Source organism: Sebastes umbrosus, chromosome 14, assembly GCF_015220745.1.
Source record: "Sebastes umbrosus isolate fSebUmb1 chromosome 14, fSebUmb1.pri, whole genome shotgun sequence".
Classification (NCBI taxonomy): Eukaryota; Metazoa; Chordata; class Actinopteri; order Perciformes; family Sebastidae; genus Sebastes; species Sebastes umbrosus.
Window position 1 is genome coordinate 24,707,782 of NC_051282.1, and position 13,061 is coordinate 24,720,842.

General features: G+C 39.3%; 1 protein-coding gene, 1 long non-coding RNA gene and 1 other non-coding gene across 7 annotated transcripts; 2 read left to right on the top strand and 1 right to left on the bottom strand.

Annotated features, from left to right (window-relative positions):
* Window positions 1-331: 331 nt before the first annotated feature.
* On the top strand, window positions 332-2,907 carry LOC119502364. Its single transcript, XR_005210052.1, has 2 exons — window positions 332-454; window positions 2,716-2,907. It is a non-coding gene; the product is annotated as an uncharacterized LOC119502364 (long non-coding RNA).
* On the bottom strand, window positions 2,431-8,991 carry LOC119502363 (solute carrier family 25 member 10). Of its 5 annotated transcripts, none has more exons than XM_037793304.1 (12): window positions 8,651-8,991; window positions 6,823-7,022; window positions 6,144-6,263; window positions 5,936-6,050; window positions 4,831-4,879; window positions 4,377-4,418; window positions 4,251-4,294; window positions 3,888-3,958; window positions 3,704-3,796; window positions 3,532-3,609; window positions 3,300-3,356; window positions 2,431-3,195 (listed from the first exon to the last, which is right to left on the bottom strand). In XM_037793304.1, the coding sequence occupies exons 2-12, from the start codon at window positions 6,910-6,912 to the stop codon at window positions 3,094-3,096; spliced, it is 861 nt and encodes a 286-aa protein (XP_037649232.1). In that variant the 5' UTR covers window positions 6,913-7,022; window positions 8,651-8,991; the 3' UTR covers window positions 2,431-3,093. The 5 variants fall into 5 exon arrangements, with proteins under 5 accessions (XP_037649232.1, XP_037649230.1, XP_037649229.1 ...); XM_037793302.1 differs by having other exon boundaries at window positions 6,823-7,025; XM_037793301.1 differs by having other exon boundaries at window positions 6,823-7,201; window positions 8,651-8,990.
* A 2,709-nt stretch (window positions 8,992-11,700) lies between these two features.
* On the top strand, window positions 11,701-11,772 carry trnae-cuc. The gene has a single exon. It is a non-coding gene; the product is annotated as a tRNA-Glu (tRNA).
* Window positions 11,773-13,061: the final 1,289 nt, after the last annotated feature.

Sequence of the window (13,061 nt, forward strand, 5' to 3'; positions counted from 1 at the left end):
AAGATTTGTTTTTTTTACTAAAGTATTATTTTTAGCAATTCCTGTTAAAAACCGATAATAAGGTTGCATGACATATTCTATATTGTACTATCTGGTACCACTGACTCTAGAGCATTCTACATAGATTTCAGAAGTGGCAGACAAAAAGCTGAGTGGTCGGTAGAAATGTTCAGTGACCTGCCACAGTGGCAGGTGAGAAAAAAGATTTTGAGGAAAAGCATTTTTTCCTAAGTGCACAGGGATAAAAAAAAAAAAAAAAGTGTTATCTTGACTCTCAACTTGCCTTCCATCGCAAACTTAAAAACACTTTCCACAATATGAAAATAAATAATCTTATTTTGGCAGTGGTCACCAAAAACTGTCTGGTACGAATACACTAAAATTCTGCATCATTACAAACAAATACACAGCATATAAACACACAATTTTTCCAGTGTAACACTGTCCCCCAGAGGTCAAAGAAGGCCTAGTATTAAAAAGTTAATACTTATCGGTTGATATTAACTTTAGAAACTTCTGGCTACAAGTTTACTTCCTTTTCACATAACCTTTGTGTGTTTGTAATGTTGATCCTTTCCCATATGTCTTATTGTATTTCGTGTTGGGGGCAGGCTGGGGAAACCGCTATAAAACCTCTTGAGTCCTTATACAAACAAACTCTAAAAAACTCTGGACAAAAAACAACTGCATTTTCATCACTGTACAATACTGGATAAATATAATTTACTGAGCTTTGAGAATTTTAGATTATTTTCTAATTTATGCAAATTTGTTAGATTCTTAAGAAGATCTTCTATGCTAGATTGTACTGTACCATTTCGCCGCACTGCATTTGGGCAATCAGCTTTTTCTGTTAAGGCCACAAATCAGTGGAACACCCTGCCTGACGATGTGAGGAGCTGCAGCTCTATCAGCACTTTCAAAACCAACTTAAAACGTCTGTTGAAAGCTGCTCAGCTCTGTACTCACTGATCTTTATTCCAACTCCATAGTCTTCATGACTTGCTTTTACTTGACAAACATACTTTGTGATGTGCTATTGTGTGTAGCTGTGTATTGTGCGTTTTGTATGTTCTTTCTTGTATGACTGTAGTATGTTTCTTTGTCTTGACCTGCACAAGGGACTACAGATGTGAATTATCTTAAAGCTATAATTCTGGTACAGTGCATCAAATGGTGACATTTGTTTTAAACTGTACATGGTCCCTTTTAAATAAAATAATAAAAATAAATGTTGTGGGAGATGGAGAGAAAGTAATCCACACACACACACACAATATATAGACCACAGCTGTAAACATAAACATTCCAAATGTGTCAGCTGACAGGAAGTAAACATGGACTCAAGCTGTTGCCTAGCAATGGAATTCCGTTGAAACGTGTAAGCCTCCTCTTTCTCCATCTCTCACACACAAACACACACTGCACTGTGCGCGTCATTATAACATCTTAGAAACAGACTACACACTCCACTCTTACCAAATAAACTCAGACAGGCCTCTAACTTACAGCATTCCTAACAGTTTGCATAATAATCATGAAAGCCTCGGCTGGCATCATAAAGTGAATTAAACGCATGTCCTACCTTTAGTAGTCACAAAGTCGTCCGGCTCTCTTCAGAGGTGGCCAGTTTGCTCCCTCTTCCGTAGGTGGAGGCCTCGAATAAGCACCGTGTAGCCATTTGCTTGTATCCATTTCGAAGTACAGTCTTTTAATCGTCCTTCTTCTCATTGAAAGTATATTTAGCGCCGTCTGCTCACTGCACGTACGAGGTAACGAGGCTACGCGCATATCTTGACGTCATAGGTCATAGGTCAAAGGTCAAGCAGCTGACCAATGAGCACACTCTCCCCAAATGTGACCTTGTCATATATGCTCTATAATAAAGATGTCTGTCTATAACAACTTTCTGAACTGACCGTATGCAATTTTTTTTTCTTTTCTTATTTTTGTTTTAATTTCTTTTAATTTAGCTTAAAGGTTTCACTTTTAAATATGATATAAATCAATTATTAAAACCCAAAGGTTGGGCCAAAGGCTTGGCCTGTTGCAGGTAGGTGGGGCACAATAACTCATTTATTAAATTATCTTTGAGGAGAAAAACTTACTGCTTCAGTATTGCCAAATATGTTGTAAAATGCTGTATTTTCTTACATGGAAAAGTGTTACACAAATATGTATATCATACCCTAAGTAGATCATACCTTAAGGGAAAACTGTGGAAAAGGTTGACATAAGAACATTTTTAATTGTGTCCCTGTCATGTGAAAATGATCTACCATTAAAACATTCCCTCTGAAACTATATAAAAAATAATTATTATTATTATTTGGGGGGGTTGGGGGGGGGTTGGGGGGGGCATGGCCCATGACGCGACCCCGGCTCAGACTGAAAGTTCAGTAAAGAAACAAATATACTGCAAAGCCGTGAGAGCTTGCAAGAGATTGTTTTATTGATTGAACCATTCTTGTTTACAATGTAGTAAACTAGCATGTTTTCCCAAGTGCACAGGGATAAAAAGGGTTATCTTGACTCTCAACTTGCCTTCCATCACAAACTTAAAAACACTTTCCACAATATGAAAATAAATAATCTTCTTTTTGCAATGGTCACCAAAAACTGTCTGGTACAAATACACTAAAATTCTGCATCATTACAAACAAATACACTGCATATAAACACACTATTTTTCCAGTGTAACACTGTCCCCCAGAGAGCAAAGAAGGTCTAGTATTAAAAAGTAATTGCCTGGAGCACTTAGCAGGACTTATCAGTTGATATTAACTCTAAACCTCTGGCTACATTCTTTTTACAACCCTTGTGTCAGATTTATCATAGGTAATGTAACTGTTTTGACATTGTAAGTTAGAGACAGAGACTCATGTCTTATTGCATGAGTCACTTTCATTTTTATGCAAAAATGTTTCATGAAAATGCTTTTTTTTAGACGTGCATTATGTGACTTCCTCTTGGTTTTGTCATTAGTGATATCTAGAGGACTCCTGCTGAGCTGGCTTTGTAAGAATAGCATCAATGATGAAGCTATCCAACACGGAGAACCAGTGAAATTGCAAAGACGTCCTCTCAACACTCTCAAGTGACGACCACGGCACCGAAATGTTGCCTCAGTTGTTCGAGGAATATGTAGGTGAAGACTGTGTGAGGAATAAGGCGGATACCTGCAGGAACAAGACCCTGGAGGACACAAATCATGTCATTATTTCAGCAAAGTTGATTCAAATAGAGCAACATTTGCACAATAAAGATATAAAGAGTCATGTCTTGAAGGTGCCATCCACCTTGTAAAACGCCTTCGGGCCCAGTCTTGCTGTTTCTGTTAGACAGTGAAACACACCCTGCAATCAAAGAGACACAAAAACCAAGACAAGTCAAGCTGTGTTATCCTCCCCACAGTCCATGAATAAAACATACATGTCAGAGTGATGAGACTAAAAGAGATTCCCCAGGCAAAATAAAAAACTAGAGTATACAGAGAAACCTCAAGACAGCGTGCATTGTATACAAACTCACCCCATATTCCAGTTTGGAGCTCATTAATCTTGTTTTAACAACATCAAGTGGTTGGCACAGGATCGTGGCACAGCCCCCCTGTGCAGAAACAGAATAAAAGGTGTCTTATTTTGGAAAATGTGATGATACTATATATATATATACTGTATAGTGACAGAGGTGAGTCATATACTGCAATCACGCTGGCCAGGAAGTGAGTGAGGATGTTGTCAGCCAGGTAACCAGACGCCAGAACCAACTGCTTGGACTGGTCGTAACAGGACAGCTGCGTGGACAAAATGCACATATACATACTGTACATACTGTGAGATAGTACAGTAGCATTTTGTGATCCAGTAGTTGTACAGTTCTTGTACCTGTCCGACAGAGACCAGTGCACCTCTAGATGAAGCCATTGAAGCACCAGAGAACAGTTTCCTAATTCCCTCTGCAAATATAACAGCACAATAGGGAATATATGGAGGAAAAAGTAGGCAATGTGAAAAGGTTTGCTCTTGAATTTAGGGTTCTCAACACATGGATGCAAAAACATTTATCATGCCGGAGAAATGTTCACTTTTCTTTCACATTTTTCACACTTTCTCACATTTTGGAAATGTAATAAATTGATTTTTTTGCAACTGAAAAGCCATTTGTGTGCACTTTCCTACATAGCTAAACATAAAAAGGAAACAAACTTCAGCTGTCATGTAAAGTAAGAAAGCGTTTATGAATCTTACCCTCCTTCCAAACACGCAACAGTCCGTCCAGTGCATGACCATAACTGGTAGAAGAAGAAAAAGAAATCTCAATAATGTGGTGATTTGGATGACCACAGATATTTCCCATTTTCAGTTTTTACTTACTTTCTCCTGAGCTCTACCGGAAACTTGACATCGTTCTGCATTCTGTACAGATGACAGATGAAATATTTCAAAGCTAATTAACTGTCAGGATGAGTCACCTTCAATGTGATTATCTTTCTAGTGAAAATTGGCCTATTAAACTTGAATGGTGAGAGCAGAAAAGGTTGCAGCTTCTTCTGTTAGTGACGTCAGATCTAAATCTAACAACGACCTGCTCTACATGAAAATTTTAAACAGAGGGATTTTTTTTTTTGTAAGATTCTGGCATCCTTGTTGATTTATTTATTGTTTCAGTGCTGAAAAAGTAGTTTTTCACATTAGATTTGAGCTATTGCACCCTGTCAGCAGTACAATAACAGCACTGAATTGTACAAAAGAGTTACGTATCAAAACATAAAATAAATCCACCCCAAATCTCATTCTTAATAATCATTAATCCATTCACTAAACTCACCGGACATTCACCAGGTCAGCCGGGGTTCCGATGAAACCACCTACAAACCCTGTTGGAGAAAACACATTAAATAATAAAACAAGACTTGTCATCCCAACTCATCACAGGCTACTGACGCACTGGATAACCCAGCGAATCAAACCATGACGCTCCACTACGGTCGCAGTAAACACGTGTTTAACGTTGTGAATTCAAACAAAAACATTTGGTTAGGTTTAGGCAGTGGGCATCCTCCGGTTCTGAGAAGTGAAGCCAATGCTAAAGTGCCTTTAACCTGCATTCTTTCTAACAGCCAGCAGGGGGCGACTCCTCTGGTTGCAAAAAGAAGTCAGATTGTATAGAAGTCTATGAGAAAATGAGCCTACTTCTCACTTGATTTATTACCTCAGTAAACATTGTAAACATGAGATTATGGTCTCAATCTCTAGTTTCTCTAGTCTTTTTTAATACAGCATGATGTTCATTCAGTAAATTATGGTCCCATTTAGAGTCAAATAGACCATAAAGCAGGAGTTGCTTTAGGGCGGGGCTACCTTGAGATTGACAGGTCGCTACCACGGCGTTGTCCGGTCATGACCGTTAATTGTAACATTTTGGTTGCCTTAAAATGTCTTATTTAGCATTTGGTTGTTCTTAGCTCCACCCTCTCGTGTCACTTCTAGTTGCAAAACACCAAGATGGCGACAGCCAAAATGCCAAACTCGAGGCTTCAAAACAGTACTCCACAAACAAATGGGTGATGTCCACTTCTTTTATACAGTCTATTTGTTTAGGCTTAAAATTACAATGTTTGTGAAACGAAAGTGAAACTTAACGTTGTGAACACAAAGACGTTGGTTTCACACAGGACACAAACAGCCATGTGTTTGTTGGACCCATCCACCACCCTTCCCACCTACCCTATGTGTGTTTTATCATTCTTTAAACTACGTCACCACACTCCCAAAGTACTTTCTCTTACTTTTTCATTGTAGTTACTTGAAAGCTATGTCTCATATAGACGCTAAAGGGTGCCTTGTGTGTTCGTATCAGACGCCTAGGGCGTGATAAAGCGTCTGTATTTGACGCCCTGGGAATGAGACCAGGCTGTAACAACAACACATACCTCCAAAGGCACCCAGCAACACTTTCTGGTAGAAAGGCATGAGACCTTTGTTCTTCCTGTTCATTTCGTCCCTGACAGTTTCATAGATGGCAAACCGTGACAACGAATAGGTCATCTAGGAGAAAAGAAGAAAAAAAAAGCAGTCCTTCCAAGATAGTGCAACATGGACATGTAGAGGGATTTATTATGTGTGTTTTTAGATTTCCACCTGCCGGCAGAGGGACGCACTGAGGCCACTGTAGAGAGCCAGATAACCTTCTCTCCTCACCACGTTAACAGCCATCCCAATCATCCTCACCCTCACCTCCTGCTGCGTCTGCAAGTGCACCTGGAAATAATGATGGAAGCAGTCAGGGGGGCGGTCAGGCACACTTCTAGTGAGAGAAACAACTACCTGCATAAGTGTAAAGTCTGCCAGTGTGCAGCAAGCAAACTAAATTGGTTCAAATATGAATATAAGATTATAGCTGAGAACTTAAGGTGATATTCAGACAGAGTGGTAACATCAGCAGCCTATTCTAAACATGCGTGCTGAATTATAGAAAATCAAATTTAATAGCTAGATAATAGCAGTAGGAAATACAAAAACAGGACCATTGTCATTATTTTAGGCACTTCAAAGTATCCAAACAAGCCTATTGATTGTCATAATAAAGGTATTTTATAGGCACATCATGGCTGGAGTGACTCTGAATCATTGCCATAAAACAGCGAGCTATTCTGAAAGTCAACAGGAAAAGAGGATAATAAAAAACATAACTTTATTAACATTTTCCACAATGCAATCCAGATGCATCCCAGACAGATCAATGAGGCCCAATTGGATAATCTTAAAGAGAAAATTGTGCTTAAAGTGGTAATTAAATTAAAAATAATTTATCTTTTACCTTGATTAAATCCAGTGGGTGTGTTAAACAGGCGGCCACGCTAGAGGAGATTCCACCAAAATACCAACGAGAAACACGATTCTCCTGCATGTTGTTGGTGAAACTAAGTCCAAAGCAAGAAGGCAAAGCGTCGGCTCCTCAAAGGTCGCTGGGCCAACTTTGTCCAAAGCTGCCCTCTTCATCCTTTCCCCTCAACGCTGCTGCTGATGGTTTGACGCTGCTCATATTAATAGTGCCAGCGTCCTTTGTACAAACCTGCATTTTTGTTTCTCAGAAAGAGCTGGACATTGTGGAATAACATGTGCCTGAACTTGTCCAGTGGAGTAAGTGCAGAGCCGTCGTACCTACTCCATATTTCTGTGCCAAGAAAGGGGTGCAGCTGGTTTGTGGGAGGAAGCGTACGTGACAAATATAAAAATAGTAAGCCAGCTTGACTGCTGCTGTAGTTTTGTGAATGCGGCATGCCAGCATCCCAGGATTCAACTAACACAGATCAAAGGTCAAACAAATATTAAACATGGATATTCCCATTATAGACTCAGTCTCAGGGTTACACAAAGGGCATTGAGGTCAAACACATAATGCATGTCTTCACTCTTATTCAGTTAAGAACATTAAACAACAGTTTGTACACCAGTTGATTTATGTTTTCTGAAAGTTTCTAAGTTTCTGTTTTGGTTCTTGAGCGTGACATGATTTTAAATGAGTGGTGCAGCAGTGGTATGAATGGGCAGCCGGGCTCTGCACTGTGCGTGCTGACTCAGAGGGAGGGGGGCTCAAGACAGATGACCAGAAACAGTAACTGGATACTGTTCGCTCCAAGTCAGAGCAAAAGGCAAGACATGAGCAAACGATCGGCGCTGCAGGATCTGACACATGCAGAAACTTGTGATGGTGACCCCTAACGATATTTTGTATCCTGAATCAGGTTTCTGTCCTGTGCCTGGTTGCTGCTGTTAGTCCAGTCAATAACTGCGCTCCACTGCACGCAAACATATAAAGGTCTTTAAAGGAACGGTGTGTAATATTTTAGATTTTTTTTTTTTACATGAACATTTTCACATTTTGGTCAACAAATCAAATGACTCCTATAATAATAATAATAATAATAATAATAATAATAATAATAATAATAATGTTAACAACAACAACAACAACAACAACAACAATAATAATAATAGTAATAAAAATAATAATGACGATGATAATAATAGTAATAATAATAATAATAACAACAATAATAATTTTAATGATAATAATAATGACAATAACAACAATAATAAAAATAACTAGAAAATTTCGCAAGAAATTTTGACCAGTGGTCCTGGTGCTGGGGGGTCTGAGGACCATAGTGAGGTTATAAGAAGGGGGATGATAGGCCCAATAAAGTCCCAAGTCTCGTGACCCGTTTAAACTTTGATTCATTTTTCTACGTTAAAGTATGGCGACTCTGTATGGCCCTAGAGAGGAGTGTATTTGAGTGTTTTTGAGCTCTCTTCACGTCGATTTGCCACTCATTCCTATGGAGCAAAGAAATCGTGCTTTCCCGCGATTATTTCGGAGACCACTATGCGAATCTCTTAGACAGGTCAAAGCATATCATTCCCGATCATTCCGCACGTTTTGATGTACTTTTCTTTACAGGTGTTGGCAACGCTGCGGGAAGAGTAGCGCGTCAAGACTTCTTGAAACTGTTCTAGCCTAGATATTTATGTTCACAGTAACAGTAACTGTACATTTACATGTTTTCATAAAGTTCAACCTATGCTAATCGCCTGAATTGTACCACGAGCTAGCTAGCTAGCATCAGAGTTAACGTGAGACTCACCTCAAACAGAAGTCAGAGAGGCAGAAAGAGACGTGAGGAAGGTATTTAAGTGAAGGCCACAAAACAAAGAGCCAATCAGAGTTCTTTAATTGGAGAAGTGTCATCAGATTCCTCAGGTTGGTTGCTGGGGCCTCCCTGAGCCCTAGCAACAGCTGACACGTTGGTTCATAGTCTGCCCAATGAAAGTGAGTTTACATGTGAAATCAAAACAACGTACATTTACATTAACACTGCTCTGTGACTAAAGGAGACACCCCACGTGATTAGCCACCTACTGGCGGGAAACATTAGTTCAAAACTCAAGTTAGTCATGCTATAAGAACTATGCTAGGTTACACACAGTAGCTATCGGTGTCATTTAAACTGCGCGCAGCTTCTGTCCTCTGCGCCCTCTGCCGGGAGATTAACACACGCACGAACACAAACAACAGCGTCAGAAATGTTAGCTCTGTTGACTTGTTCAGAGATCCTCTATCGATTTGTTCGAGGAGATGACTCACTCCTCTCGAAATAAGTGAACTGAACAAAGTGAACAGAGATCCTCTATCGATTTGTTCGAGGAGATGACTCACTCCTCTCGAAATAAGTGAACTGAACAAAGTGAACAGAGATCCTCTATCGATTTGTTCGAGGAGATGACTCACTCCTCTCGAAATAAGTGAACTGAACAAAGTGAACAGAGATCCTCTATCGATTTGTTCGAGGAGATGACTCACTCCTCTCGAAATAAGTGAACTGAACAAAGTGAACAGAGATCCTCTATCGATTTGTTTGAGAAAATGAGTCACTCTTGGGGTAAAAAACTGAACTGAACTGAACAAACTGAATATCTATCTGTTGATGCTATGAATTAAGGGTTTATTTTGACCAAAACCAGAGTTTGTGATTGTTGGAACAGTGGAAAGAGAGCTTCGCTCCTCCTATAACTGTAGGCCTGTACGCTACTGTAGGCCTATTAGTTATAGTTATAGGAGGAGCTTTGCTCCTCCTATAACTGTGTATATAATGTATGTTTATAATGTTTAAATGTATATTATAATGTTTAAATTATGATGTTTAAATGTTATAGGAGGAGCGAAGCCTATTTGCTGATAAGGGTTACATAGTTAAAATGTGTGTGTGTGTGTGTGTGTGTGTGTGTGTGTGTGTGTTAGTCAGCCTGCTCTGATTGGCTAATGTGATTCAGCTGTCTAGAAGCAATCAAAAGTTACCATGGTGATTGGCCACTGCTGCAGTGGGGCAGTTTATAATAGGAGTTAACCAGAGAAGTTCATGTCATAAAAGTGCTTCTACGACAGAAACCGTGACTCCTATTGCTTAGATTGTTCGTGAGACCAGTTAGGAGTCTCTGATAAACAAATGGTGAAACATCTGGGTCTGTAGTGTCAAAAATGTGACCTTGGTGGCAGTTTCGAAAAGTTTATTAAAAATTTATTATGGGGCCCTATGGAGGCGTAGCCTGCAGTTGCTCTCACGTTCAGGCATGTGTTGCCAAATGTGTAAGTCCGACTGATTCCATGGCTACATGACGGTCATGTACGGTCTGAAAATTTGACAAAACGTAAACTGCGTTTTTGTGAAAACCGTGCCAGCTATCAAAAAATTTCCATTTGGCCAAATAAAGTCCCAAGTCTCTCGTGACCCATGTTTCTACGTTAAAGTATGGCGACTCTGTATGGCCCCAAAGATGAGTGTTTTTAAGCACTCTTCACGTTGATTTTCAATGCATTCCTATGGAACAAAAAATCGCGCTATTTTCAAGCTGCCACTTCATATACTATTATTTTCTCTTCTATGTAATATTTGAGGTGTTTATTGTCCCTGAGGGTAGAGTTTGAATTTATGCTCTCTTTCATTTTTCTATTTTCTCAATTTTTCCTGGTCAAATGATCCTCCTTACAGGGCAATCTTTTCGAAAACACACTTCAACAGGCTCTCCAGTGTGTTTTCCAGTGCATCTAAAAAAGGAACCTAATTCAGCATCAGTCAGGAAATTGATGGTTTCAGCCGTCACAGTCTCTCGAGGGAGGCGACTGTCGTGCACCACACATATCCACTCTTGGTTTCAATTCAACCTGAGAGGTTCGCTGCATGTCCTCCTCCTCCTCACTCCTATCATCTACCATGCTCTTCGTCAGCTGCCTTGTAATTTAGGCAAAGACCTACAATGAAGCCTCAAAAAGGGAACAGCTTTAATAAAGAAGGTGGCATGCTGATTTTGAAAGGTTTTTTTCTAGGCAAAAAAATAAATTTTTGTTGCTGAGATCAAATCCTCAAGAACAGGTTGAGATTAATTACAATGTCCAGTTAATCAAAGTACAATAAGTACAGTAGTCCAGTTTCAATAGGCACCATTAGGACTCTCTGTTTCCAACCAGTCTAAATTATCTAATTGATGGTTGCCTTGCACCTTGCTCGTGTAGGCTAGTACTAAATATAAGCTGATTGCACCATTGTCAACAAATGCAGGAGTAAGTGAGCGGTAGAATTGATGTGTAGGTAAATGAACTCTGGGTTTATTCTGAATCCGTTCTTGCATACGCTATGATAAAATCAAATGCAAGCCATATCCTATCCTAATCCTATTAACCTACTTTAAAAAAAGGAAACAGGCTACAACTCCCCACTACTGATAAAGTAATGCCACAGCAAAAGCAGATGCTGAAACCATGCAGGGCTTCATAACCCTGAGGCAACAGATTCCCCTTTTGACCTCTTGACCTCCTGAAACAGCATTCAGAAGATTGTAATTAATAGATGAAGTGCAATGACTTAATCAGCATGAGTTATCAGACAGATGCACATCAAAAATGTATTTAGATTTATTTATTTTTTTAACATTTCAACCATGCTTTTGTCTTTTTCAAGGTAAATTTAAACCAAAGTGCCAAAAACAGCCTTAAATACAGACTACATACGCCACCTGGTGGCAAGCTACATCAAGTCAAACAGTAGTCTGAGTTCATCACAATACTTCCACCATCCAGTCTGTACACATCTACATCAGTAAAAGAGTTTAAAATAATAGATGTCTTCGTTAACTTTCGCCGTCCCTGGTGGTCTAGTGGTTAGGATTCGGCGCTCTCACCGCCGCGGCCCGGGTTCGATTCCCGGTCAGGGAACGACTCTTTTGGGGCGTCAGTAGTTCAACTCCTGGTCACTACTACCGAGGTGCTCTTGAGAGTCAGTGAACCGCTATGAGGCAGCCCCCTCCCTTAGACAACTATCCATATATTACAAAACATGTATATTATTCCTGTTTGTGCAAGTGTGTATTTCAGGCCTGTGAGTGAAAAAGCATTAATTACAACACGTTTTAGCAAATGTTTTTTCTCCTCAACCAGGACAGCAATTACTATCTGTTCATGTCAAAATTAAATCGGCATAATGCGACACATTTCTAAGTTTACACAGGAACAACATCTCATCTGAGGTGACTAAGAAGGATCTTATGACCTCTAGTGGTCAGAAACAGTAAAGCAGGATGCATTCTATAGGTTAAGAGATACAGTATTTTTTTTAATTTCTTTTATCTAGTTTAAAGTAGAGTAGTTGGTATGTATATAGATGTTTGTAAAAAAAATGTTTTGGTACCTCGTGCATGTTTGTGTGATTTATGTAAATTACTGCTGTAACACCTTAATTTCCCTTCGGGGATCAATAAAGTCTATCTATAATATGAATTTCTTCCCTATACAGTTACAATAGACAGATTTCAGTCTCAGTACTGTATGATTTGTTAGAAGCGCACATAGAACAGTTTTTGTCTTTTTTATGGGGGTACAGCGGGTCTTTCAGGGGAGATAGCAGGTCAACAGTCAACATCTGAAAGCTGGGAACCTGAAGATTAATTTGAGATGCAGCTCAGCACTATGTATCAAGTTGTTCTAGACATTAATCCGAAATAAACATGAATTAATTAAAATAAATTGTGAAAATGCACAAGAACATTATGATATAAGTATATGATGGCCATTCCCATGCTCAATTAAAGTTGTTGCAGCAATTTCTGGGTTGATACCATTTGCTACACAGATTTGGTGCTAAATTTAACAATTTTTTACCACTCGAGAATTGATAAAAATGATCACTAACCCCTCCAAAATACCCCATTAAGACGCCAAGGCCTTGAGGGACACCATGGAAAAAGCCATGCTGTGATTTGGTATCAAAAACTTTTGACATTTGGAGATTTCTGAAAGAATTGTATTGGAAACTGCTCAGAAATCCCCTTATTGTCAATCTAGCTAGGAAAGCCATCCATCCTCTGAATGCTCTAGGTCTCTAGTTTGTGGCTGTAAAGTTTCATGAGGCTGTGATCATCCTAGAGGTCACCACAGGTTAATTTATAGAGTGAGGTCAAGTTTAAAAAAATGGTTTCACTGTGTAAAATGGCTACTATGGCGACTTA

Excerpts from the sequence above, each read along its gene's own strand:
- LOC119502363 (XM_037793304.1), bottom strand. The coding sequence starts at position 6,912 with ATGCAGGAGAATCGTGTTTCTCGTTGGTATTTTGGTGGAATCTCCTCT. Across the intron at positions 4,419-4,830 it reads GCTGACCTGGTGAATGTCCG|AATGCAGAACGATGTCAAGT; the intron begins GTGAGTTTAGTG and ends TCATCTGTACAG. Across the intron at positions 3,196-3,299 it reads GCCCGAAGGCGTTTTACAAG|GGTCTTGTTCCTGCAGGTAT; the intron begins GTGGATGGCACC and ends TGTGTCCTCCAG.